At 34.5% G+C, this 24,249-nt stretch overlaps 1 protein-coding gene across 1 annotated transcript; it reads right to left on the bottom strand.

Moving 5' to 3' along the window:
* Positions 1–15,351: 15,351 nt before the first annotated feature.
* On the bottom strand, positions 15,352–16,906 carry LOC139897807 (uncharacterized). Its single transcript, XM_071880508.1, has 2 exons — positions 16,540–16,906; positions 15,352–15,848 (listed from the first exon to the last, which is right to left on the bottom strand). The coding sequence occupies exons 1-2, from the start codon at positions 16,757–16,759 to the stop codon at positions 15,535–15,537; spliced, it is 534 nt and encodes a 177-aa protein (XP_071736609.1). The 5' UTR covers positions 16,760–16,906; the 3' UTR covers positions 15,352–15,534.
* Positions 16,907–24,249: the final 7,343 nt, after the last annotated feature.

The raw sequence follows: 24,249 nt of genomic DNA, 5'->3' as shown, positions 1-24,249 counted from the left end.
CGTCTCGGGCCTAGCTGTCCCCTCATAGGCCTGTGCTGGTCTGTACTACTCTCAGAAATGTAAACCCTGGGAGTCCTCTTCCTGTGAATGGGTATGCTATAGGAAGAACCTGAACTTGGCATTTGTCTGGATACATTTCAACAAACGAGTAAGTTCTAAGCGCAAGTATGGCGCTTAGGATTAGTGCACAGTAAAATAAATCATAAACTAAAAATAAATTAAAATAAGAAAATGAATTAAAAGTAAAAAAGGATAAGCAAGGGGTGCCTCCCAAGAGCGCTTTGTTTCTCAAGTTGTTACAGCTCGACTTCTTCTGCCATGTCTTTAGAATGGATCAAGGAGAAGAGATATTCCTCCCTGTTGTGGTCTTCTAGGTAAGCTTTCAATCGGTGGCCATTGACTTTAAAGTTTCTGGTAGGTCCTTCTAATTCTACGACTCCATGAGGAAAGGCATATATTACTTTGAATGGTCCACTCCATCGTGATCTAAATTTACCAGCGAATTTCTTGAATCGAGAATTGAAGAGTAGAACTTTATCTCCAGGAACGAACTTTGTTGGTATAAGTTTTGCATCGTGTGACAGCTTCATTCGTTCCATGTAGATATACGATGTCTCGTATGCTTGGTCTCTTAATTCAGCGAGTTCATTCATCTGCATCTTCCGATGCCTAGCGGTTACTGAAGGATCGAGGTTACAGGTTCATTGCCCAGAGAGCTTTGTATTCGAGTTCTAGCGGAAGGTGACATGCTTTTCCATAGATCATGCGGTAGGGTGTAGTTCCTAGAGGATTCTTGTAAGCAGTCCGGAATACCCACAGAGCATCATCTAGTTTCTCGACCCATTTATTCCCATGATGGCCGACGGTTCGTTCTATAATTCTTTTGATTGCTCCGTTAGTGACTTTTGCCTGTCCGTTGGTCTGTGGATGATAGGCAGTGGACATCTTGTGGGTAACTCCGTATTTTTGCATCACCTTCATGAATTGAGTATTACAGAAGTGTGTGCCTCTATCACATATTATAGCGCAGGGAGCTCCGAATCGGCAGAAGAGTCTTTTCAGAAAATTGGTGACGATCATGGCATCATTGGTTGGAAATGCTTGAGCTTTGACCCATCCGGAGACGTAATCTACTGCTACGAGGACGTATTCTTTCCGATTAGGCTTGAGATATGGCCCCATGAAGTCTAATCCCCATATATTGAAGATCTCTCAAGCTTGAATCTTAGTCTGACGCATCTCATTCTTCACAGAGATAATCCCTTGTCTTTGGCAAGCGTCGCAGCGCTTTACAAGCTCTTGCGCATCTCGAAATATAGTAGGCGAATAAAATCCTCAATCGTAAACTTTTCTTGCAGTTAAGTTTGCTCCATGATAAACTCCAGTTGGTCCGTAGTAACATTGGTGAAGAATCCCTGTTGCTTGTTTCTCATCTACGCATCTCCTGATTATGTGATCAGGGAAAATTCTAAACATGTACGGATCTTTCCAGTAGTAAAACTTAGCATCCCTGAAGAACTTCCTTCTTCGGGATGTGCTCATTCCTTTTTGCACTACTCCGACAACTAGGTAGTTGGCTATGTGAGCGTACCAAGGGGTATCAATGGATTGTGATCCTATGTTGGCTTGTCTTAAGCTCATAAGCTGTTCTTTCGGAAATTTTCTCTGATATCTTGCTCAACAAGTTGTTCCATCACCGGATTTTCCAAGCGACTAAGATGATCTGCTGCAACGTTCTCTGCTCATTTCTTGTCTTTAATCTTAATATCAAATTCTTGAAGGAGTAAGATCCATCGTAGGAGTCTTGGTTTAGCATCTTGCTTAGTAAACAGATATTTCAGGGTTGAATGATCTGTGTAAACCGTAGTTTTGGACAGGAAGGCGAAAACAACTTCTAGCAGCTCCTTCTCCGTAGTGGTGTAATTCTCTTGAGCTACAGTTAAGGTTTTGCTGGCGTAATAGATTGGATGAAAATGCTTATCTTTCCATTGTCCAAGTACAGCTCCAACTGCGAAGTCACTAGCATCACACATGATTTCGGAGGGTAAACTCCAATCAGGAGCTATCATGATGGGTGCATGTGTGAGCTGTTCCTTCAGATAGTTGAATCCTTGAATACATTCTTCATTGAAGACAAACGGAACTTCCTTTCTGAGGAGATGAGTAATAGGTCTTGTAACCTTTGAAAAATCTTTGATAAAACGTTGGTAGAATTCGACGTGTCCAAGGAAACTCCTCACAGCTTTTACTGTGGTAAGTTCTGGAAGCTTGGTTATGGTTTCAATTTTAGCCTTGTCGACTTCTATTCCTGAATTTGATATCTTATGTCCTAAAACTATTCATTCTTTTACCATGAAGTGACATTTTTCCCAGTTCAGAACTAAGTTCGAATCTTCACACCGGGTGAGCATCTTGTGAAAGAAGTCGTCTTGGTATTGGATCCGCTCTTCTCTTAGCATGAACATGAATTCTATTCTATTCATCTTCTTTATTCAGCCCCACCCGAACCATTCTTAAGACCACCAAGCCCTCCCGAATGAGTTCTACTAAAGAAGCTTTCAACGTAGACCCGGGGATAAATTTTTCACTCACTGAGAAGTGAAAACTTGTGACTAGATCGTCCTAAAGACGGATGCGACGGAAAGAAGTGGCATTTGGAAGTGTTGCTGACTTAACATTTAGGTTTCGGCATAACAAAGCTTGCACTTTCTTTTCACACTTAGGCGCACTGCGTGCCATTGGTAATGATTCTACTACGGTGCCACAAATTTGCAAGCTTTAGAAATGTACGACGCAAAGGTACTACCGAAGATAGAGAAGTCATCCATGAAGACTTCCATACAACGTTCGATCATGTCATGGAATATAGCTACCATACACCTCTGAAATGTAGTAGGTGCGTTGCGTAACCCGAAGGGCATGCATCGATAAGAAAATGTTCCATAAGGACAGGTGAAGGTTGTCTTTTCTTGGTCCTTTGGATCGAGGAGAATTTGAAAGTAGCAGGCATCAAGGAAACAATCAAACTCATTTCCTGATATTCATTCCAACATTTGATTAATGAACGAAGTGGAAAATGATCTTTTCAGGTTGTATCATTTAATTTACTATAATCTATGCAAACCCTCCAACCGGTGACCTCCCGTGTTGAATTAAGCTCATTAATCACATTTTTAATTACGGTCATTCCTCCTTTCTTTGGTACCACTTGAACAGGACTAACCCATGGTGAATCGAAAATAGCATAGATCAGACCGACGCTCAGAAGTTGATTACTTCTTTCTTGACGATTCTTGAATCATTGGATTGAACCTTCTTTGCCTCTGAACTGATGGTTTGAAATCGTCTTCCATGAAAATCTTGTGGGTGTAATAGTTCGGACTGATCCCTTTGATGTCAGAAATCTTCCAAGGAATTTCTTTCTTATGTGACTTCAAAACCTTAATCAATTCCACCTTTTCATGTGGCATGAGTTCTTTAGAAATGATTACGGAGAGTTGCGATTCTCCTTCTAAGAATGCATACTCCATATGCTCGGGTAACTTTTTTAGCTCTAATTTCGGAGGTTCCTCGATAGATAGCTTCATTCTTGCTATTTCATTTCTATCTAACGAGTCATACTTCTCCTGGAATTTTGATTCTTCATTCTTAAGAGCGGAGACTGACGCTATCTGTTCTTGGGTTCTGAAATTTGTCCTTCTCAATGCTTCATCTTTAGCAACTTCTTCTTTAGTTTCGAAGGTTGGCTCAGGAATTTCGTCACAGTTCTCTTTTAACTGTGGTTCCTCGAATACCGGAATGAAATATGTTTCTTCATTCGATCATCTCCTTAACAGAGGTAATGGAATGCCTTGACCTAGCGTTGCTATATGGATAGTTTTGCTGAGAAAGTTACTTTCAAAGAGGGGATATTTGTTTTGACCTAGATCTATGGTTGAAAGATTATCGAGATTTTCTTTAGAACGTGTGAAGAACAGATCCTTAGAAATTTGATCTTGACTGCATATGGCCATGGTATCTTCCAGATATTCGTTGACAAGTTCTTTAAAAGAATCAGCGAGATTCAGATCTTCCTAGCGAGGGTGGTTCATGAGTCGATCGACATTGAATGTGACTTCTTCATTTCTAACTCTTAGTTTCAATGATTTCTCGTGTACGTCAATTATGGCTTTGGCAGTGTTCAAGAATGGTCTGCCAAGTATGAGTGGGACCTTCGTGTCTTCCTTAATATCCATAATGACGAAGTCAACGAGAAATGCGAACTTATCCACTCTGACTAGGACATCTTCAGCTATTTCATGATAACTGATCTGTTAGCGAGTTGGATAGTCATTCTGGTAGGTCTTAAATCATTAAGTCCTAGCTTTTTGAATAATGAATAGGGCATTAGGTTTACACTGACTCCCAGATCTGCTAACGCATTGCTGATTTGGACATCTTACAAGTAGCAAGATACAGTGAATCTTTCTGTATGTCCTAACTTAGGGGGAATACCATGTTGTAACACTAACAAACATTCCTCACTTAAGAGTAAGCTAACTATCTCTCTTTGTTTGAAAGTAATTCTTTAAAAAAATTAGCACAGTTTGGCATTTCTACTAAAGCATCTACTAGTCGTACATTTAAATGCATATTTTTGATAATATCTCAATACTTAGCGAATTGCGCTTCTTGATTTTCCTTCCTAAGCCTACCTGGAAAAGGAATGCAGGCTCGCGGAATAATTATAGGTTCTGGTGGATTGACAACTAGGTCAATTGGCACTTGTTTTGTGTCGGAAGAGTTTTGTATGGGTATATTAATAGTTGTTTCCTTCCCACCTCTAGTTACTACTAAGGCATCAAACTCACTACACTCTGTTTCAACTTTAGTGGTTAATTGTTTAAGAGTAAGCTGAAAATTTATTATCAGTTCTTCAAAAGTTTTTATCAAAACGTCAAATTTGTTCTGGCACTCTATGACTTGAAGATTTATCCTATATTGCTTTGTCATGAAGTCAGCTAAAGTTTTCTGAGTGTGGAGAGCAGATTGGTGTAATGGGAAGATTATATTAGAGTCCGAGCTATTTTGCTGTTTATATGTTCATCTAGGGTAAGGATACCTTAGACTGGTTCTAGTAGCATCGGGACTTTTAGGAATTGGTAAACTTTGAAGAGTGAGGGTGAGATCTTGTAACCTGGTTTCTAGCACTTTTACTGTTTGAGTGAAGATGTATTTCTTCTCAGCAGCTTCATTGCTCCAATCTTCCTATTGTGCACCTATCATTTCTAAGAGATTCCATGCTTCATCTGTTGTTCATGACATGAAATTTTCTTGCGAGGCCATGTCTAGGAAAGACTTATCATCCTTGGTCAAACCATTGTAAAGTGTGCATATTATGTCTGCCCGACTTAACGAATGAATCAGACATCTTCTAAGTATCACCTTTAATCTATTCTAAGCTAGACAAAATGACTCTTCTTCTTTTTGAGAAAAGTTGATGATGTCATTTCTTAAACAGGTTTGCAGGGAAGATGGATAAAATTTGTTAATTTGTAACCAATTCTTTCCATGAATGTATTGAATTGGGTTCAAGCACCTCAAACCATGTTAAAGCGCGTGTAGATAGAGAATTTGTTTGGGTGAACATTTGGATCGTCAGTTGGAAAACCTTGAAAATTACAGATCATACTGACCAATTTGATCATATGTGAACTGATTTCAGGGATCCCTTTGGTTTCTAAGATGATTGGTCCTCCTCTTTCTCTTCTAAGAATGGCTTTTGCGTAGAAACGAGTGTGATTTGTTCTTCCATTTTTTAGATTTTATGTTTTAAAACTGAAAAAGTAACTTTCAGAAAATATTAATTAACTAAAAGGATCGATAATTTAATAAAAACAGTTATTCTTGAAATTCGGTCGCTATCCTAATCTGGTATTCCAATTAATAGGGTTTCTTACAGATTAATTCGTACATAGGTGGCCAGAACGACTACGGAGAGGTAGGATCCTTTTGGTTTCAATAGAATTGGAGACTGTTCAGAAAATCCAACAACCAAGTCCATGTATAATTATCTTTCTTATACACCACCAAATAGCACTTTTGTCTGTTTAAAACCTTTCTTAATAAAAAATATTCGATTCAACGGCATTGGCACCAAAAACTTTTTACTCCTTATGATATGTCTAAATTGGACGGTTTTATTTATGCGGTGTCATTAGGTCGCAAACGTCGGAATTTGTTATCAGAAGAGAGACAATGGTTTTTCTTTTATATTTAGTGGGGCCTAAATTCACTTTTAACTTTCTAGGGTAGAAGGTGTAAGATAACCTAGGGTCGTGTTTTTGAATGGTTTAACGAATTGAAAATCAAGTGGATAACTGTCTTTGGTTAAATTATCTAGGTAAAAGATAGTAGTTGGTTTTAAGCTAATAATCCTATTTACAAAAAGGTAAAGGTAATGGAGGGATATCCGGAGTATGCAGATTAGAGAGATGTTAACCAAGATATCAGTTTGGGCTAGAGAAAGTAATTATGTTTATGTTAGAGCTATGATTAGAATAGTGTAGATCTGGTTGGATGAGCCAATTACAAAGACCTGCTTATCTCTTGTGATGACCCTGGAATTTCCGACCAAATTTAAACTTAATCTTTATATGTTTCCGACACGATAAGCAAAGTCTGTTATGTTGAGTCTCGAAAAATTTAGAACAGATTACATGAATGCATTTACCCTTTGATTATCCCGACGATTCACGAACAATTGTTGTAAATAAAAATGAATATATAAATAAGTATATATATATAAATAATTATACATTATAAATTAAATTATTATGTGATTTAATATTATGAAAGATAATTTAACATAATTTAAAACTTGATATTTAAAAACATAATTATATATATATTTATGAATCCTATATATGATTATTGACTATATGGATATTGTATTATATTAAAAGATATAAATATTAAATATTTTGTATGTGCCAAAATATATAATATATGATATAATTATTAAAAATTATAACATGTAATATTAATATATTAATTGCAAGATAAGAATATAGTTGTTGTAGTAACACTAATATTATTAATATTACTTTCATTATTATCAATATCAGTATTATTAGTATTAATATCAGTATTATTAATAATATATATATATATATATATATATATATATATATATATATATATATATATATATATATATGTGTGTGTGTGTGTGTGTGTGTGTGTGTGTGTGTGTATGAAATTTGATACAATTAATTTATTACATTATTGTTAATACCATTATCATTGTTAATAATATTATTATTATAATTAGTAGTAAAATTTTAAATTTTAGTAATTATGATTTATATTATTATCAGAATATTTGTTAGCACTCATTATAATATAATATAATACATATAGTTATACTACATGGGCTATAATAAGTAAATACTAAATATAGTTAAATATAGTTGTTATAATAATATTATTATTATTGTTAAATATTAATACCAGTGTTATTAATACCCTTATTTTAAAAAATATTATATATAGATATAAAATTGGATATATATAAATATTATTATTATTAATATTATTATCAATACTAATATAATTTGTATTATTATTATAATTATAATTAATAACATTATTATTATCAAATTTCATTAGAATCTTTATTATTGTGACTTATTATTATTATTATTATTATTATTATTATTATTATTATTATTATTATTATTATTATTATTATTATTATTATTATTATTATTATTATTATTATTATTATTATTATTATTTATATTTAGATTATTAGTAATATAATTATAAATAGCAATTATTAACAATAATTATATAAATGGTACGTACGAATTGATCCAAATTCAATTGGAAATCACTTTCAACCTTTATGTTCTTGTCTCTAAACTAGTACCATTGGATTTAGAATCTGATATCAAGACAAAATACGTTACACATCTATATCACACTTTTTTTTTAATTTTTCTATTTTTATTATTTATTTATTTTTTTCTGTAAATTTCTTAGCGACTCTTAAAGGTTATATAATCGTCCAAATTTCAGTCTTAACCAATCCATACGACCCTCTTCCATCAACCATAACTTATACATTCATTTATCTATTTCAAATTGATCGATTTTAAAAAAAAAGAAACAATGAAAAAGCCGTCGGTACCCTGTATCAATACTTTTTCATCAAATACTCGAATTCGAATCCCATTTAAAATGTATAAATACAGTTGTGATTGTAATCTTATGTTCAAACTTTCTGTAAAATATCAACCCTCAATTCCTCGTATTGATTGAGAATTTTAGGAGTCAAAGTTGTTTTTCAAAAGTCAAACGATCGTGTTCATCCAAAAATTAGGATTCATGTTAATGTTTTAAGTTCAATTGATCATGGAGAAAGTTTCCAGGAATGTTTTCCTTCCTATTTCATGTTATAAGTTTCTGCTAAAACAAACTGGAACTCGAATTCAAATCCTGAGTTCATATCGAGTCAAAAAAAAAAGAAAAATGTTACTGTCTTCTCTTATATTTTTTTTTTTTTGATTTCTGAAGATGCAATTTAAAATAGAATGAATTGCTTCTGTTTAGTTATTAAATCCTAAAACTAATTTATCAATTCGCTAACTTAATTGGGTGTTGAAATCTGTTGAATCAAATGGGGAAGATGATGAAATCAGATTAAGATAGGTTATATATAAATGGGTTTGGTTTTTAATCAGAAAAACGGGAATGGCCGGATGGTTTAGAGTGTTTACGGGGTGCGAGAGGTCGCGGGTTCGAGCCCGACTAGTGGCATTTTTTTTCGAGCATTTAAAGGTAGTTCTTTATTAAAATTATTGTTATTATTATTATTATTATTATTATTATTATTATTATTATTATTATTATTATTATTATTATTATTATTATTATTATTATTATTATTATTATTATTATCATTATCATTATTATTATTGTTATTGTTATTGTTATTGTTATTGTTATTGTTATTGTTATGGTTATTATTATTATTATTATTGTTGTTGTTATTATTATCATTAGTATTATAATTATTACTAATATTATCATTTAAACTTTTTATTATTAACTAATATCATTAAGTATTACTACCATTATTATTAATATTAAAATTGTTATGATCATTAGGAATATTATTAAGTGTTATAAATATATAGAATAAAGATTCTGGAACAATAAAATTTATTTTGTCACTATTATTATTTGTAATATCATATTTATTGTTAACATAAGTACTATTGTTACTAATATTATCATTATTATTATTAGTAGTGTTATTATTAAAAATTATTATTTTTACAACTATATTATTATTAAAAGAATCATTAATAATAAAACTATCATTTTATCATCCAGATATTAACACTATTATCTTTACTTTAGGAGTATTATAATTATTAATTTTACAAACAAAAGAGATTTATATATCAGAAGTATATTATATACTATATTTTTATATGAAATATTATTAACTATAATAAGAACTAAATTACATATAGGGTGTAAAAATATTTTAAAGTATTATAAGTAAACACATATATAAATATAAATATTAAATTTAATATATTATACATATACATAACAATAAGTTACCATTTAAAAATATATTATAATAAATATATATACAACTTTGTTCGATTACAAATATATGTGTTAATATATAAACAAATGACATAGGTTCGTTAATCCGAGGCCAACCCTGCATTGTTCAATATAGTCATATGTATTTTTACTACAAAATACATTAGGTGAGTTTTCATTTACCTTTTTACCCTTTATATTTTTGGGCTGAGAATACATGCGCTGCTTTTATAACTGTTTTACGAAATAGACACGAGCAAATGAAACTACATTCTATGGTTGAATTATTAAACTGAATATGCCCCTTTTTAGTCTGGTAATCTAAGAATTAGGGAACAGACACCCTAATTGACGAGAATCCTAAAGATAGATCTATCGGGCCCAACAAGCCCCATCCAAAGTACCGGATGCTTTAGAACTTTCAAATATTATATCATGTCCATAGGAGGATCCCGAAATGATGGGGATATTCTTATATGCATATTGTGAATGTCGGTTACCAGGCATTCAATCCATATGAATGATTTTGTCTCTATGCATGGGACGTATATTTATGAGAAATGAAAATCTTGTGGTCTATTAAAATGATGGAAATGATTATTTTTGTTAAACTAATGAACTCACCAACCTTTTGGTTGACACTTGAAAGCATGTTTATTCTCAGGTAAGAAAGAAATCTTTCGCTGTGCATTTGCTCATTATAGAGATATTACTTGAAGTCATTCATGACATATTTCAAAAGACATTGCATTCGAGTCGTCGAGTTCATCAAGATTATTATTAAGTCAATTATAGATGGATATATTACGAAAGAGTATGCATGCCGTCAACTTTTGATGTAAATGAAAGTTTGTCTTTTAAAAAAGAATGCAAAGTTTATAAAATGTATCATATAGAGGTCAAGTACCTCGCGATGTAATCAACTGTTGTGAATCGTTTATAATCGATATGGACTTCGTCCAGATGAATTAGGACGGGTCGCTTCATCTCTATACTCTCGGAGTTCTTGTTGAGCAGTGAGAAGTATGTCACTTGGTTGTATAATTGAAGAGTATCTAAACCTCGGAGGTTATCCTTAGTGAATTACTAGGTTTATTAGTGAGTTGAGTTCTAATCCTAACCCTCACTATCAGTTTAGGGAACTGAATAACAACGTGTCGCGTTGAGTGAACACATGAAGAAGAAACTGGAGAGACATCAGAAGAAACAACAAGCTATCAATGATGTCTTCAATGCTCGTTTTAATGAATATACTGAAAAAGACATAATAAAATTCTTGAACGAATCAATCTCACTGAAGATCAAAAGAAACAACATAACAAACTAGTTAATCTCAAGAAACACTTGAATGATCAACGAAAGAGGGAAGCTAAGTTTATTGTGAGATTTGATAAAAAGTGATAGATCTGTGAGAATTGGTGTACTCACTGCTGAACAAGTTCAAGAATACCGTCAGTCTGATCGATCAGATGAAGAAAAATTAGCAGTATTCCAGCAGTGGTTCAATGTTGGTATGAAAACTAGATCATCTGCTCAGCCAACAACCACATAACAAAAATCACAGCAACAACAAGAACCAGTAGAGGCTATTCAGACCTCTGCTGGTAACCAAATTATCCTAGTAGTGACGACCCAGTCTACTACTGAGGGGGAGCAAACTGTTTCTACTCCCCTCTTGGAAACACAAGAACCAGCACCAACACAAGAACCATCACTTGAACCCAAGCCTATTAGTTTCTGGGGGGACAAAAAGCCTCTGAAAACTGAGCCCTTATTTGAGGCAAGTGATGAAGTCATGTATAAAGGTGTTGAGGTTGATAAAGGCATGTATAAAGGTGTTGAGGTTGTTATGGAGAAAGTAGTGGTATCTCATTTGCAATATGCGGACGACACAATTTTTTCGAAGAATGAAGTAGAAGAAATGCGAGAAATTTAATGCTTCTTCTTGAATATTTTAAAAGAGCTTCTGGACTAAAAGCTAATTATTATAAAAGTAATATTTACGGTGTTGAGGCAGATGCTAGTAATGTTGGTAATTTGGCCGAATGGTGTGGGTGTCAACCGGGTATTTTTCCGTTTACATACTTGGGCCTTCCGGTTGGGTCAAAGATAAAAAAATTGAATGATTGGTTACTGGTAATTGAAAAGTGTAACAAACTTTTAGCAGATTGGAGGGCAAGATCGATTTCTTTCGGTGGTCGATTAACTCTTGTCAAATCGGTTCTCTCAAATCTACCTCTCTACTACTTCTCATTATTTCGTGCCCCGCCTTGTGTGCTAAAAAACAAAGTGTGTGCGTCGTGATTTTTTTTTGGGTGTGTCGGGAAATAATAAAAAAATGTCTTTGGTCAAATGGGAAAAAATCCTTCTTCTCACGAAGAAGGAGGCTTAAATATCTTGTCTTTAAATTGCAAAAACCTGGCTTTATTATGTAAGTGGTGGTGGTGGAGCTTCAAAAAACAAAACCGAAACCAACACTTTGTGGGTCAAAATTATCCAAAGTATTTATGGCATTTGGGGTAGATTGGAATCTAGTGTTGGGTCAAACCGAAACTCAATTTCAACTATATGGGCTAATATTTGTAGTGCAGGTTTTGAAGTTCATAAGTTGGGAATTCAATTTTCAAATTCTTCCAAAAAGCATATAGGTAATGGGGAAGATACACGTTTTTTGGCATGATGTGTAGATTGGGGATTGTAAGTTGAAGGACAAGTTTTATAGGCTTTTCAGATTAGAGTAGAATCCAGAAGCTAGCATTCGAGATCAGATACATCATGAGGGTGCACAGATTATTTTTTCATGGGCCTGGTCCAGAAGCCCATATGGCAGAACACGTGCAGAATTGGATGATTTTTCGGGGTTGATCAAAACAGGTTGCTCGATAACAAAAATCCCGGATCAATGGGTTTGGTTGCTGGACTCGAGTGATAATTTCACGGTGAAAAAACTTAGCTGTTTGATCGACAAAAAACTGTTTGGTGCGAGTATTCGAGGTGCAGAAACATTGAGAAATAATTTAGTTCCAAAAAAGTTTGAGCTCTTTAGATGACGAGCTAGGTTGGGAAGAATTCCGGTAAGAATTGAGCTAGACAAACGGGGTATAGATTTACATAGCACAAGATGTTCGGTTTGTGATGCGGGTCTAGAAACGATTGATCACATCTTATTTCATTGCGGGTTTGCTTTAGAGGTGTGGAAAAAGGTAGCAAATTGGTGTGGGATCTTAACTTTGGTTCATTTTCATTCGCTAACATGATGCGAATAATCTTTTCTCCGTTAACAAATGATTATTTGGTCAAATGTTATGTTGGATTGTATGTTATTTGCTTTGAAGAATAGAAATCTTCGGGTTTTCAAGAACAAGATCAGAACATCCCAAATCTCTTCAATGAAATTCAAACTCTTTCTTTCGATTGGATGTCGAGAATGAATAAATTTCAAAATATTGATTGGTTATCTTGGATCACAAACCCTAATGCGTGATGTATTAATTTTGTTGCGATCTCCACAACCTTTGTGATTTTCATTTTCGTGTACTTGTAACTTTTATGCTCCGACATACTCTCGTGTGTTTCTTTTGATGTTCTAATAAAAGTGCTTGCTTTTCAAAATAAAAAATAAAATATATATATATATATATATATATATATATATATATATATATATATATATATATATATATATATATATATATATATATAATATTATATGGTGATATAATATAATATATTTTAGGTAATGAAATATTATATTAAATTAAATTTAGAAAATCTAATAATTCAATTAATAAATTAGTATATGGAAATAACTTATATACTGACACGTGACAGGAATAAAGGAGGAGTTGACACGTGTCAAAAATTAATCAGGAGCTGGCACGTAGGATTATTGTCACACGATTTATATAATGTATAGAAGATTATTAATCTTAAATTTGTATAATTTAATCATTTTATAAGAATGTCATTTTTGGTAATTTTACATGTTAACTTATCAAATAAGCTGATTTTCTCAAACACTTAAAAATCTGATTATCAGATTATTACGATATCAAACAGCATAATCAAATCCAAACACTATTTTTTAAATACATTTTGTTACAGCTGATTATTTAATTACGATTATGTAAAACGCATGATCAATTTTCTAATCACTAATCCAAACACACCCTTAAAAGGCTATTTTTCGTATAATGTTGTAGGGAGGACTTTTTCTACCCTAGGGCGGAAATACAACTTCCTTTTACACTAGAGTATGAGAAAAAATTATTTACATCTCACATCCTTCGTACCTCCCGGTTAGATTGGGATTGATTATTGTTATTATTGTTGTAGTTTCTTATGTATCCTTCAAGGATTCACAAGATCCTTTTATTGTTCTTTTAGATTGGGAGATTAAAGCTGTGAAGAACACTTTGTATGGTTCTAAAGATGTGACCGCATTATGGGTAACACACCGATTGGAAGAACTAGAGGTATGCTGATGGTGCTATATATATCGAAGATGGAAGAGTTGTGAAGCACATGGAAACATCCATCATAATCGATTTTATTGAAGCTCGGAAAACTTCTTATATGAACTCTATTAACTCTTGAAAATATGGATATATTGAATGTAACATAGCACAATTGCTTTCTTTCTTTTGCTCCATATAACATATTATGCAACTCTAATCTAATTGTTCGATTGGTTTTTGGGTGAATACAAATGGATTCAAGGATGTGACTTTAATAATAGAGATATCTAAACTCTTGCAATTAAACTATTACATGAAAAATATTTATTAAACAATGATGATGACTGATCGCTTACTAGCTGGCGGTTGCATAGACATCCTATCGGTCTTTGGAATATAACAGCGATTAAGCTGCGATCATACTAAAGATTACAAAATGGGCTAAGCCCTAGATCATACTAAAGCTTACAAACCTTCATATCACATCTTCTCTACAAAGTGGTTCGTAGATCTTCAAACAAAAACATCCAGGGGTGAAACATTTAAGGGATAAAAGGGGGTATCCGCCCCCCCTCGATTTCGGGCAAAAAAAATTTTACACTAAAAAAAAAAAAAAATTTACGAAAAAATAAGGTTTTTTTTAGTGTTTACCCCCCTTCGATTAGTTTCTTACTCCCTTCAATTAGTTTCGCCCCCTCTCGAGTCGGGGTCAAGTTCCGCCACTGAAAACATCTTAAAAACAAACATACAATTGAGCGTATCCAAAAACCATAGCCTCTAATAGTGGTTACAAACAAATCATGAATCAGTACCAACCAAAACACCTTAACATCAAGGTTCTAGTAATGGTGCATTTAGAACATGTTTGTAACCAGAGGCGAAAATGATGAGGGGGGGGGGGGGGGGGGGGGGGGGGGGGGGGGTCGCCCCCGGTTTTTTTTTTTCAGTGTAAAATTTTTGGGTTTTTCGACTTTGCCCCCGGTGGATTTTTTTTTTGCCCCCAAACCTACATATTTTGCCCCAAAACATTCAAATTTTGCCCAAAATTCTCCAACTTTTGCCCCAAAATCTCCAACTTTTGCCCCAAAATCTTCAAATTGTATCCAAAAAAATTGCTACGGTTTAAAAACTTTTTTTGCCCCCGGTCAAAAAAATCCTAGTTTCGCCTCTGTTTGTAACTATGGATTTCATTTAAAAATTCGACAAAGCTAAGCAGAGTTATTCGAGAAACAAACAGTTCGAACACAATGATTGAAAAGCGTAGTCTTTGCCATCAATATATACACGTAGGCAATTGAAGAACTTAATTAACAAGACTGAACATTAATTAACAAGACTGAACAGTAATTCAGCAAAAACATTCCAATCCAACTATACTGAAAATTATTCATACTGCTGAAAGTTTCTGTGTGTACTTGTTATAACTAAATAAGAATAAATCTGGTGAATGATTATATACATTATAACACCTCTACATAAACTTATCAATGGAGGTAGAAAGTGTTGATCTTGGAACTGCACCAATAATCGCGTCTTTCTTTTCTCCACCTTTAAATATAATAACAGTTGGAATACTTCTGATCCCATATTGACTTGCAATTGAAGGACTCTCGTCGGTGTTTACTTTGTAACAAGTGAGTTTACCTGAGTATTCCTTTGCCAGGTCATCAATGACTGGGTGGATCATGCGACATGGGCCGCACCACGGGGCCCAAAATTCAACCAATACTGGAATATCGGACTCAAGAACAAGTGATTGCCATGTTGCATCAGTAACAGGAAGAACTACACATGCAAAAATTATTGATCAATGATTGATATTTATATACGAATAAAATAAAATGATAGCTATTCTATTTATCTGATAGAGATTAGCTTGAACATTCTTATTGAAGGGTGCCTAGTTTGTTTTATACATTTTAAAAATATAGACACTCTTTGATTTATCAACAAAGTTACACTAATACCGCAAGAATTAGTTACATTAATAAAAATACAAATGAACCTTACAATTTCAACTACAATACATAACAATATATATTTTAAAAGTTCAAACAAGAACTATAAAAAGAGCGAGAACTGCAAGAAATCTTAAATTTACAAAGATTTTAACATATAAGTAGATTGAATTACCCATAAATGTTGATGGAGAGTAAATATGAACAAGAAAATAGTTTTAAAAAACTTCAATTTTGACTATATAATCAAATATATAGTTTCTTGTTCACGTGTGCATATTTGTTTGTAAACTTATGAACTTTTAATACAATTAGCAATTTAACATGTTATTTGTGGTAAAGAACATATGTTTGGTAATGATATGAGTATTAATTAACATATACATGTAATTTGTTGTATTTAAATACATAAAAACTATGAAATTAAGAAGTTATTGCAGTTCTCCCATTTTTTATAGTTCTCGTTGTCATAATTATATAGAAAGATTTAGAACAATCATATAACGAACAATTCTAACCTTGGACGGCTTCTTGAGCCTGACAAGCAATACGTGATCCACATCGATTTAATTTGGACCTCAAACTCACGGATCCAGAATATCCAAACGGCTGGATGTTTAAACCTTTAAATTCCGGCAACTTTATGGAGTTCCGGTGAGTAGAAAGCCGAGAGACGATCGGAGATACAGATGTCACGGATGATCGGGGAATTGTGACAATTTCCAGAAGACTAGCCATCTAAATAACAACCACAACGATATGATGGATGTTTCCAGAAAATATGAAGAATGCGTGTTGTGTGTGTTTGTGGTTGGCTAGTGGTTATAGTTTCTGTTAAAAAGATCAGATTAGATTATTGGGTGGGGAAGGGTAATGGAAATGGGAATGGGAATGGGAATGCAACATGTATGTATGGATTATGGATTATGGATTATGGAATATGGATGAGGCGTCACGTGTGTTGCACACGTTTTAGATTGTAGTTGGATTAGATCATATTTGGGCCTTGTCGTTTTATTCATAGTCCTACTACTAGTTTGATATACTGTTGGAAAAAAAATATTTTTTTTTTTTTGGAACAGCAAAATATATTAAAAGCTTAGCTAGGAGCTAAAAAAAAAAAAAAAAAGTTACAAGGAATACAAAGGCGAGTGTAACCACTTAGTCCAATTAAGGGATGACTTGTGGTACCTCGAAAAAATCCAATTAAAAGACGACAGAACAATATAATCAAAAACGTAAGATTTTTTCGTGTTGTGATCCTTGAAGATGATGCCGTTCCTGAGTTTCCAAATGTGCCAAAGAGTCGAAATAGCCACCACATTAACAATGAAGCGTTTGTTTCCAGTCTGCGGAATTGAGGAATAGAGATGTCGAGCCAAGTGCCAATCTTGCACCAAATTTGGTAGCTAGTGTCGCATCTGATGAAGAGATGATTACGGGATTCTTCCGAGACATCGCAAAGAGGGCAGCAATCCCTTTCCACGAAGATATCTCTTTGTTGGAAAAAAAAATATGAATTAGTGGGTAAAGAATCAGTCACCGGATTGATACTAGAATCGTGTGAACACTTTCTTAATAGAGTATTTCGACCCACTTGGTCACGGGTTACACGAAATCACTATTAGGATAAGACTAGTATGAACAATCGTCTTGACTAAAAGATAATTGTTCCTTGCAATTGTAGATTGTATAAATCTGGAAGTTTTGTGTTGAAAGTGTGTTAATGTTCAAAATCTGGAACATTGTGTAAAGTATCTAACCATTCATATGGAAATGAATCCATATATTTATAACTAGTCTTTAAGAGCTCGTGCGTTGCACGGCGCCTCTTAATCAAACAAACTGAAAACGTATATGTTATATCAATTAACGGTATGATAAAGAGAGTACAAAATGACGATAACTACAAAATAAATATATAATATTTAGCAAGTGTACTCCCAATCTCATCCATAATAATTAACAAACAGGTCTTTACTTTCATACCCACACCATCTAGTAGCATAAGATTAAACCTTTCACTTATTGAAGTCAAACAAAAAGAATAGCAGCATGTAGACTTTGACCCAATGGTAACACCCGTATTAAAAATGACCCGAACTCCAGTTTGGATATGAAGGCAACTCCAGAATATAATAAGCTCATCACCAATATTACACTTCAAGAAAATAACCCGTTGACTATTTGGAGTCAGCATAACAGTTAAAAATAGAGAACAAAAATCAGGATCCTTTGCACCATTGAACTTGTACCTCTTGAGACTGTTTTTAGAAGCTGGGATCACCTCACAATTAACAAACTACCAACAAGATTGATAACCACATTAATATAAAGTTGACTGCAACATGTCAAAAAATCATCATTAAAGGTCCATTACAGAACAGCAAGAAACAGCAACAACAACATATATTCCATCTACGGATTCAAAGTCGGCGTTGACAGAAAAAAACCTAATATGTAAAATCAAAAAATCAGCATCATCCCGAATTTGTGGGTTTAGAGATTAACAACTGAATTAGGGTTTCGATAATAAACAAAGGAGATAATATAAATCAACAAAAAACATCACGGATGAGATAGGGTTAGAAAAAAAAGAGAAAATAAATTATGATTTGGTGATTATTATAAAACTCTTGCACCATGACTTCTCTAAAAAAAAAAAAAGATGAAAAAAATATAAGAGATGCATTAATACGAAAGAGCAAAACTTGCCCCATGACTTTCAATATTCAGAGTATACATCAATGAAAATAAAAATCTTCAATCATGTCATTAAGTTTATTTCCTTAGGTATATGTCAGCAAGTCATGGGCAAACTGTCAAATATGGAGGCTTGGTTGGTGAATTCTATGGTCAAATACACACATGTATATTGTGGTATAAGACTTGGCATACTATACCTACCAAATTGTCTACTAAATATTTACCATTTAGCCATCTTGAATTAGTATAAATAGAGCAACATGTAAGCTCATTTATACATCCCATATTCATTCTTCAATCTTGTATTCTAGTAGATAAATAGAGAGTTGTGAGTATTAATCTCCTAATTACAAGAGATATAAAGATTGATACTTATCCTTGTAATTAGAGAGAAAGTGTAATTCCTATTTTTCTTATTAGTGAAACGTTTCTTTCCTTGCCCGTGGTTTTTACCCTATTGGGGTTTTCCACGTTAAATCTTGGTGTTCCTTTATTGTCATTATTTCGAGTATTACTAGCGGTTTGCTATAATTCGGTGTCGCTTTTCACAACAAGTGGTATCAAGAGCTAAGGTCTAATATCTAGTGTGTATTAATCTACTTATCGTATGCTCTGTGGTTGCCACGAGAGTGGATCGTCCACATCAGAAAATAAGTAAGATTATTTTCACTCGGTAAAAGTCCTTGGGTGTTATTTCAAGAAAAATAGTATTGTCGAAAAGAAGATTGTAATTATAGCAATGTCTACGAAATTTGAAATTGAAAAGTTCAACGGGAGTAACTTCTCGTTATGGAAACTAAAGATGAAAGCTATCCTGAGAAAGGATAAGTGTTTGGCGGCCATCAGTGGACGTTCCGCCGAAGTCACTGATGAAAAATGGGAAGAGATGGACGGCCAGGCTATCGCAAATCTTCATCTGGCACTAGCAGATGGCGTTTTGTCTAGCATTGAAGAAAAGAAGACTGCGAAAGAGATTTGGGATCACCTCGTAAAATTGTACGAGACAAAATCACTCCACAACAAGATATTCCTTAAGAGGAAACTTTATGCGCTACGCATGAATGAATCTACTTCAGTTAATGAGCACATTAATTCTTTGAATACTCTATTTTCTCAACTTGCTTCATTAAGTTGCAATATAGAGCCAAAAGAACGTGCTGAACTTTTACTTCAGAGTCTACCTGACTCGTATGATCAACTCATTATTAACTTAACCAATAATGTTCTCTCGGAGTATCTAGTCTATGATGAAGTTGCGGCTGCTATTCTAGAAGAAGAAAATCGGCGCAATAACAAGGAGGATAAACAGGCCGGTTCACGACAAGTGGAGGCCTTATTGGTGTCATGAGGCAGATCAACGGAACGTGGCTCAAGTGGGAGTCACACTCATGGTAAACCGAAGTCTAAAAAGAAGAAGACCTATACATGCTACAATTGTGGCAAGAAAGGTCACCTGAAGAAGGATTGTCGAAGTTTAAATAACTCAAATCCTCAAGGAAACATTGCAAGCACTTCAGATGATGGGACTGCTTTGGTTAGTGAGGCAGTGGTAGCAAATGAAGGCAGAAAGACATTTGTTGATGTCTGGTTATTTGACTCGAGAGCTACTTTTCACATGACCCCTAGAAGAGAATGGTTCAAACAATATGAACGTATCTCAGGAGGATCTGTATACAGTTGTAATGATCATAAACTAAAGATCATTGGAATTGGAGATATCATTCTGAAGATGCATGATGGTACAGTTCGTACTATTCAAGGTGTGCGACACGTGGAGGGTTTGAAGAAGAACTTATTGCCTTTAGGACAATTGGATGATCTTGGTTGTAAGATGGTGATACATGAGAAGATTATGATAATCAAGAAAGGCGCGGTTGTACTTATGAAAGGAGAAAAGGTGGGTGCTAATTTATACATTCTTAAAGGCGAGACGGTACAGGAATCGGAAGCATCTGTTGCTTCGAATAGTTCAAGTGATAAAGTTGCTATGACATGGCATCAAAAGCTTGGACAGATGTCTGAACAAGGTATGAAGATTCTTGTGGAAAGAAATCTTATTCCTGGTCTTACAAAGGTATCGCTACCTTTCTGTGAGCATTGTGTAATCAGCAAGCAGCATCGCCTGAAGTTTAACACATCAAATTCTAGAAGTAAATTGATTCTAGAATTGGTTCACTCTGATGTGTGGCAAGCACCAGTTCAATCCCTAGGAGGAGCAAAGTATTTTGTATCATTTATTGACGATTACACTAGGAGATGTTGGGTGTACCCAATCAAGAGAAAGGCGGATGTGTTTGAAGTTTTCAAAGTTTACAAAGCGCGGGTTGAACTTGAATCTGGTAAAAAGATCAAGTGTTTGAGGACAGATAATGGAGGAGAATACACTGGTGATGAATTTGATAGATTTTGCAAACAAGAAGGTATCAAAAGGCAGTTCACGATAGCACTCCTCAACAAAACGGAGTGGCAGAGCGGATGAACAGAACCTTGTTAGATAGAACAAGGGCGATGTTGGCAACTGCAAGCTTGGGAAAATCATTCTGGGCAGAAGCAGTAAGTACTGCCTGTTACGTGATAAATCGGTCACCATCAACTGCAATTGAGTTGAAATCACCGATGGAAATGTGGACTGGAAAATCAGTTAATTATTCTGACCTTCATGTATTTGGAAGTCTTGTGTACGCATTGTACAATTCTCAAGAAACGACAAAGTTGGATCCGAAGTCCAGAAAGTGTTTGTTCTTGGGGTATGCTGATGGAGTTAAGGGGTATCGCTTGTGGGACCCCACTGCCCACAAAGTAGTCATCAGCAGAGATGTTGTCTTTACAGAAGACAAAGATCTTGAAGATGTTAGCACTTCAAAAGAAACTATACCGATACAGGTGGGTAATGAATTTCATAAAGATTCTTCTGAAGCAGTACCAGAGCACGATGAAAATCAAGTAGTCGTTGATGAAGCTCCAGCGACTCGTATTTCTAATCGGGAAAGGAAACGTCCAGGGTGGCACTCAGATTATATTATGGAAAGCAATGTTGCATATTGTCTTCTAACAGAGGAAGGAGAGCCAACAACTCTTCGCGAGACACTAAATCATTCAGATGCATCTCAGTGGATGACAGCTATGCAGGAAGAAATTGAAGCTCTTCATAAAAATAAAACATGGGAACTTGTGCCATTGCCAAAAGGTAGAAAACCTATTGGAAATAAATGGGTGTATAAGATCAAGCGAAATGGCGATGATCAAGTGGAGCGGTATCGTGCAAGACTGGTGGTTAAAGGATATGCTCAAAAAGAAGGTACGGACTTTAATGAAATATTTTCTCCTGTGGTTCGACTTACAACAATTCGAGTAGTTATAGCGATGTGTGCTACATTTGATTTGCATCTAGAGCAGCTAGATGTGAAAACTGCATTTCTTCATGGAAATCTTGAAGAAGAAATTTATATGCTTCAACCAGAAGGTTTTGAACTACATGAAAAAAAGAACTTGGTTTGCAGGTTAAAGAAATCTCTGTATGGTCTCAAACAGGCGCCGAGATGTTGGTACAAGAGATTTGATTCTTTCATAATGAGCCTTGAATATAACAGACTTTATGCAGACCCTTGTGCATATTTCAAGAGGTTTGGGGACAATGATTTTGTTATTTTGCTGTTATATGTAGACGACATGTTGGTTGCAGGCCCTAATAAAGATCGTATTAATAAGCTGAAGGCTCAATTGGCTAGGGAGTTTGAAATGAAAGACTTGGGTGCCGCAAACAAGATTCTAGGAATGCAAATTCACCGAGACAGAGATAATAGGAAGGTTTGGCTTTCTCAAAAGAATTATTTGAAGAAAGTCTTGCAGCGCTTCAATATGCAAGATAGTAAGCCAATCTCAACCCCACTTCCTACTAATCTCAAGTTATCCTCCGTTATGTGTCCTAGCAGTGAATACGAGAGGAAGGAGATGTCTCGCGTACCGTATGCATCAGCAGTGGGAAGTTTAATGTTCGCAATGATATGTACAAGACCAGACATTGCACATGCAGTGGGAGTAGTTAGTCGGTACATGGCGAATCCTGGTAAAGAGCATTGGAATTCGGTAAAGAGGATCCTTAAATACATCAAGGGAACCTTAGATGTTGCATTATGTTATGGGGAACCGGAATTTATTGTCAAAGGGTATGTTGATTCAGATTATGCAGGTGATATCGATAAAAGTAAATCTACCACTGCATATGTTTTCAAACTTTGTGGTGGAACAGTAAGCTGGGTTTCAAAACTGCAGTCAGTTGTGGCAACGTCAACAACAGAAGCAGAATATGTAGCAGCTACTCAAGCTACTAAAGAGGCAGTATGGTTGAAGATGTTGTTGGAGCAACTCGGGCACAAACAGAAGAATATCACTTTATTTTGTGACAACCAGAGTGCCTTGCATCTTGCAAGGAATCCGGCATTTCATTCGAAAACAAAGCATATACGAGTTCAGTATCACTTCGTTCGTGAGAAAGTGGAAGAAGGAACCGTGGATGTGCAGAAAATTCATACTGACGACAATGTGGCCGATTTTCTAACAAAGTCAATCAACCGTGACAAGTTTATTTGGTGCCGTTCCTCATGCGGCCTAGCAGAGACGTAAGCAACATCATTGGCAAGGAAGAATTATCGTGTGAAGATTGATTGAGCTTCAATCGAATCTTCAAGTGGGAGATTGTCAAATATGGAGGCTTGGTTGGTGAATTCTATGGTCAAATACACACATGTATATTGTGGTATAAGACTTGGTAAAACTTGGCATACTATACCTACCAAATTGTCTACTAAATATTTACCATTTAGCCATCTTGAATTAGTATAAATAGAGCAACATGTAAGCTCATTTATACATCCCATATTCATTCTTCAATTTTGTATTCTAGTAGATAAATAGAGAGTTGTGAGTATTAATCTCCTAATCACAAGAGATATAAAGATTGATACTTATCCTTGTAATTAGAGAGAAAGTGTAATTCCTATTTTTCTTATTAGTGAAACGTTTCTTTCCTTGCCCGTGATTTTTACCCTATTGGGGTTTTCCACGTTAAATCTTGGTATTCCTTTATTGTCATTATTTCGAGTATTACTAGCGGTTTGCTATAATTCGGTGTCGCTTTTCACAACACAAACCAGGAGCCCTAATGTGTTGCTATGCTGCCAGCAAGTCCTTTTATATTCACATGAAGAATCTGTAACACAAAGAATGTAACACAAAGAAAATATAATAATGTGTACATGAAGAAGCTGTCATTTTGTCGCTGCAATAAATATTAAAGAGAATATATGTAATGAATTGATGTTGAAGGTGATTGAATAAAGAAATATAAGAAGACAGTAACTACTTACCATTAATCTCATTGATACTGGAAAAGGCAACATCTCTAGCACCTTGTTCAAAGATACGGAAACATTAAGGCCTCGATGGAAAAACATTGTCAGAGATTAGTGACAAATTTTGCAACTTAAACAACCGTCAACCCACACATGTTGCCATCAATACAT

This window comes from Rutidosis leptorrhynchoides, chromosome 3, assembly GCF_046630445.1.
Source record: "Rutidosis leptorrhynchoides isolate AG116_Rl617_1_P2 chromosome 3, CSIRO_AGI_Rlap_v1, whole genome shotgun sequence".
Taxonomy (NCBI): domain Eukaryota; kingdom Viridiplantae; phylum Streptophyta; class Magnoliopsida; order Asterales; family Asteraceae; genus Rutidosis; species Rutidosis leptorrhynchoides.
The sequence above is the reverse complement of the archived record's forward strand: the minus strand, read 5'-3'. Positions and strand labels throughout refer to the sequence as shown.